Here is a 5067-nt window from a genome sequence, read left to right as displayed (position 1 = left end):
CGCTTTATCTATAAAGCGTCGAAAGCTTATTTCGAGAGTGTCTTGCGTGTTTGTGCGTCTAGTTTTACTTATACTGCTACTTTTTTTTACTGTAATACTGCTACTTTGTTTGCAAGCTTTCGTCTATTCCGATAACTTTTTTGACCTGAAACCGTAGAACAACCGTTCTACGGTATATTTATTAATTAACAAGTATCAAAGGAAAAAGTACAGTTGAGCCTACCCTAGCCAACACCCACTTTAGGAAAATAAAGCATCATATTACAAAACTATGTTTGAATAAATCCAATCCTTGATCTTACTTGCTTTCACTGGGTTAGCTCTGATCTGAGTAGTCAATAGACCTTCCTTAAGGTAGTGGATCCACCCTTGGTGGTGGGCAGGAGCAGACCTGAAGATTTTATCATTTCTGATACACCAAGTAGCCCAGCAAGTCATGATGACGATATCGAGAGCAATGTCTACTAGTAGTTCTGTGCATGCATTTTGAGTCTCATCAAATACTGATATGCTTCTATTCTTGAGTGGAGTAATGAGCTCCCAACAGTGAAGTGTGAAAGGGCAGTTCCAGAAAAGATGAATGGAGGTTTCCTCAGTGTTTTCATTGCATAGAGCGGAACCATAATTCTCCAGGTACATGGATTTTCGGTGTAGCAGATTCCTGGCATTCACTCTGTCGTGAAGAATCATCCAGAAAAAAAATCTTATGTCTCAATCTACATTAGGTTTTCCAGAGCTTTGAGAATATCTGATGTGTCTGACCACTACCAATCAACATCTTGTACATGTTCATAGGGAGGAATTTCTTCTTGGTCCATGGGTATGTCGAAAGATCTGGTGGTTGACTGGTTTGCCTATTCTGCAAATAAGCTTGAAGTGTGTTGAACTGGTCATATGCTTGTTGTGACAATGTCCTGTGGAAGTGAGATTCCAACTCTTGTAAGTGTGAGACATGTTGCAAAGTGGCCTCTTTGGAGTTGGAGAAGGAGAATAGTTCAGGGAATTTTGCTTGGAGCGGCAGCATTGAATACATGCTTAACCTAGTTTATATTCTGCAAATATTTCTTCATACTGCTTAGTTCATATTTCTTTCAAAAGTTAGCTTCCTTCGAAGAAGTTGATAAAAATCTTCAATTCACTCCTCTGGTCGATGAAACGGTCATTCAATAAGAACAAGCGGCTCCCTTGTTCTGTGTGATTTTGCTTTAACCACTTGGAGTTCTAGACTGTAAATTTCCATCCTCTCCAATCTCTTGGCTAGAATTCCTTTGTTTTTTATGAGTAGGGCATTTTGGAGACCGAACTCCTTGCCTCCTTGGAGGATGAAATTTTGCAAAAAACAAAAAATAAATTTTAGTTTAAAAATCTGGAAAAATATACACGTATACAAGGATGTAATGTATATATATATAAATTTTTAAGATGAAATGCCTTGCATGTCAAGCTGCACAAAATAAATCATGGACTTTAAGAATGAACAATGCATGTGTTGAAAAACCACATTTTATTGTGTAGCTCTCATTTTAACACATTTCTTCATGAGAAATGTACCTTATGCCTCTGGTATACATGCATTTTTTTTTCAAAAATATTTAAAATGTAAGTATGAATTTTGAATTTTCAAAATACAGACTCCATGGAGCTCGGTCTCAGTTTGGCATTTTCGGTTTTTTCCGCGCTTTCAAGCACTCTTACATTCGAATTTATGTAATCTTATAATTCTGGAGGAAACAAGAGGACGTAACACTCTGTCATACGTTTTTCCGATAAGCCGTCTCTCGTATTTATTAGAGCTTTTAAACTAGTTATGAGATAACTAATTTAGAAGACTCAACAAAATTAGGAAGTGGCTTATTACTTAAGCTGGGGAGAGCAGCTTATTTTTTAAGCCGCTCAAAAGGACTGGTCCTAAGTTAAGCTTAAGCTTGGGGCATTGTTTTGGAGTACACTTTCCTTAGGTTAAGCAGACATGCCATGTGGCTCGGATGGAAAACTACAGTACTACATGAACGCACCGCCGCTCATTTCTTCCCGGAGCGTCGTCCAGAAACAACCGCATTGACAATCGACCACTGTGCTGCTGCGTAGCTACTTGTCCCCTTGAATGCCAAGTTGACAAACGGCGATCGCTGCGTATTCATGGAGAACGGGAGGGTTCGGGTGATCGGCTCACATGAGCCATTACTCGTGTGTCAAGAAAGTCTGAATCTGAGACCCCATAGATGAGATCGGCATGCAGATACGGTCCTGGTACACGAGAGCGTTGCATATTTAGTGCTCTGCGCGCCATTCGGAGAGCACCACGGCAACGACTGTCGGCTCGTTAAATTTGGACCCGTCACCTGACCTGATGGAATGGTTCGGTGGTGGGAGCGAGGGTTCCCGTCGCCGCTGCAATCGGCGATACATTTTTTTTTTGTCGGATCAACCGGTGATACTCTACAGTCTACTGAAAATTGTATACAATGATCAATCGGTAGAATATTGTACATGATGATGGCAACACAATACCTTTGTCATGATATATATCTTGACGCAAGTGTTCCTTTCTCGAAACCAGGGGCTCTTGCTTCAGCTCATCAATCAGCATGTGACACGGTGGGCGGAGCAATGATAGAAACATATACATAACCCACATATCAATATAAGTGTGCCATACTCGAAACATATCCTCACTTTATAAAAAAATAAAGCCACACAGCGGAGCGATACATAGTATTGAGATAATTCTTATGCACGCTGGTAAAAAGAACCCCGCAAAACAAGCCGAACACGTTAAGAAGCACCGGGAGTGCACTACTAGACACCTCCAGCAAGCTGTTGAGAAGAAGCACATGAGAGGCCAGACCACGGCAAGATACGACCAACGACGCTTACAACAAGCGAACATGGGCCACTTGGAACAAACCACCTGACTTTGTCGCATCATCACCACCAAAACTGATGTCGGAGAGGATTGGACCCTCTACCCTCTCGCTCCAGACCAAGGAGCGTTGATCGTGCTGGCAAGGAGAAAGGACAGAGAGAAAAAGTTGTCATGTGTAAAAGATAGGTGCAAACGAAACCCTAGGTGTTGGCAAGGGGGAGCCAAGCGCCGACACCGAGGTGCCCAACATTCGCTCGGCCCCTACTGCACACCTCCCTGAGGGTACTCAAGCCATCATACCCGCCACAATGGACCAAGGACTCCAGATCTGGATCCAGGCTTGGCTGCCACCGACGGCGACAACTTCGCCAGGACCACCCGCCACAACGCACCTTGCCCCCTACATGGTCGAGGAGCATCGCCAACAGTTGTTGCAATGTTGCTTGCTAGAGAGTGAGCCACAAGCTAGCCCATGCACCGCCACCAATCTACCGATCCGAGGTCACCAGAGGAAGGCAACGTGCCACTGACAAAGGCTTGGCCCGGCTCAAGTCCGCGGCCACCGACCAGATATGGCATGGATCAAACCCGTTGGCGAACCCACCTGGCCACGCTAGATTGAGGCACAGAGAGACTCATCGGTGGACTGACCCCTCCTGCGATGGAGGGACCCCACCTACGAGTGGGCGAGAGGCAGCCACAACAGAGCCTCCTCAACTAGGCTGACGCCCCAGACGTTGCCCCTGATCTATTTGGGCGAGCATCAGCTTCGAGCGACGGTTCCAGACGTTGCCCCTGATGCGGCGCTGACTTGCGGCAGCAAGGAAAAGGGAGGGGGGGGGGGGTGTGGAAGGTTAAGGGCCGGCGGTGGCAGATTGCTTGCCACCTGACAACGCAGGGCGTGAAGCGGTTTTTTGTTAAGACATGGAACCCTTAAGTGTGTGATATTGGGAGTAGATTGACATTATTCATCATCTACTGCCTATCAATGGTTGTGTGCATCAAAATGATGCAGAGGTCCGGGTAATCCTCCTTTTCAAAAGAAAAAACTACTGCATGAAGTTAAGAAAACCATCCACGTTAAAAAAAGCTGAGAGAATGATCTACTGCCTATATATCGTGTAATAAAGTGGTGGAATCGTGGTACTGATAGGCAGAGGAAAGCCTGAAGTGAATTCAGGTCTTGTGAGTTGAATCTCGAACACAGTGGCACTGAATGTATTTAGCTAGTATTCGTGTCCCACTGTATCGTCACTCCTAACAGAAAAACCTTTGGCTTTCCTATGGTACAAACTGTAAGCAACCAACATCGAACATGGATCCGGAGAAAATTGCAATGTGATGAGATGAGAACAGCAGAATTACTTATATCCCTTAATGTGACGAGTAATTTACATGGTTCAAGCAAATGCAACAGTACATTGGTGAGTACTAATGCCACGTTCCAAGAAGAATTAATCCTCAGCTAATAACAAAATGTATCCGTCCTAATGTAGCAATCTAGCAGTGATCATATCGATGGCTGGACCGGCCGATGCATGCGCCGGCGCCGGTGTGGTCGGATGAGCTGCTACTACATATCTAGTGGTAATCCACCGCCGGGGAGGAGGAGGACGAGCAGCCACCGACGATGTCGGCGAAGTCGCCCTCTGAGCAGGGGATGGTGAGGCCGCCGCCGGCGCGGTGGTCGAAGCCGAACTCGTCCTCCACCCGCTTGAGCAGCACGAGGAAGGACGGGTGCCTCAGGTACGCCGTCGGGATGACGAACCGCTTCCGCTGTTCGCCGACGTAGACCGCGAAGTGGCCCTTAGGCACGTCCGCCGACGCCCGCCCCTTGGCCAGGTGCAGCCTGGCCATGAGCTGGTAGAGCTTCCCCGCCATTGATCTCCTTCCAGCAAACAAGACTGGGCTGCTTGGTTGATGTTTGTGGTGTGTGTGTTGCTCGAGACTGGAGTGATGGTGAAGAGTGGTGGGAACCGAGGCCAGCTCCGTATTTATAGCTCCGGCTCTGCTCTACTGGAGGCAATCATCAAGAGGTGGTCTGATCTGAGCTGAGCGTGCAGCATGGCGTGCGCTGCAACTGGTTGTGTGGCGGTTTCTTTGTTGCTAAGCTGCACATGGCACATGGGAGTGTACTGTCCCTAGATATCTATGTGTGTATCTGCATTGCATGCATTGATATTTAATCAAATCAATCCCCG

General features: G+C 46.3%; 1 protein-coding gene across 1 annotated transcript; it reads right to left on the bottom strand.

Annotated features, from left to right (window-relative positions):
• Positions 1-3781: 3781 nt before the first annotated feature.
• On the bottom strand, positions 3782-4845 carry LOC109753220 (auxin-induced protein 15A-like). The gene has a single exon (XM_020312137.4). The coding sequence runs from the start codon at positions 4745-4747 to the stop codon at positions 4448-4450; it is 300 nt and encodes a 99-aa protein (XP_020167726.1). The 5' UTR covers positions 4748-4845; the 3' UTR covers positions 3782-4447.
• Between the last annotated feature and the right edge of the window lie 222 nt (positions 4846-5067).

Source organism: Aegilops tauschii, chromosome 7, assembly GCF_002575655.3.
Source record: "Aegilops tauschii subsp. strangulata cultivar AL8/78 chromosome 7, Aet v6.0, whole genome shotgun sequence".
Taxonomy (NCBI): domain Eukaryota; kingdom Viridiplantae; phylum Streptophyta; class Magnoliopsida; order Poales; family Poaceae; genus Aegilops; species Aegilops tauschii.
The sequence above is the reverse complement of the archived record's forward strand: the minus strand, read 5'-3'. Positions and strand labels throughout refer to the sequence as shown.

Coding starts and splice junctions, on each gene's coding strand:
- LOC109753220 (XM_020312137.4), bottom strand. CDS start 4,747: ATGGCGGGGAAGCTCTACCAGCTCATGGCCAGGCTGCACCTGGCCAAG.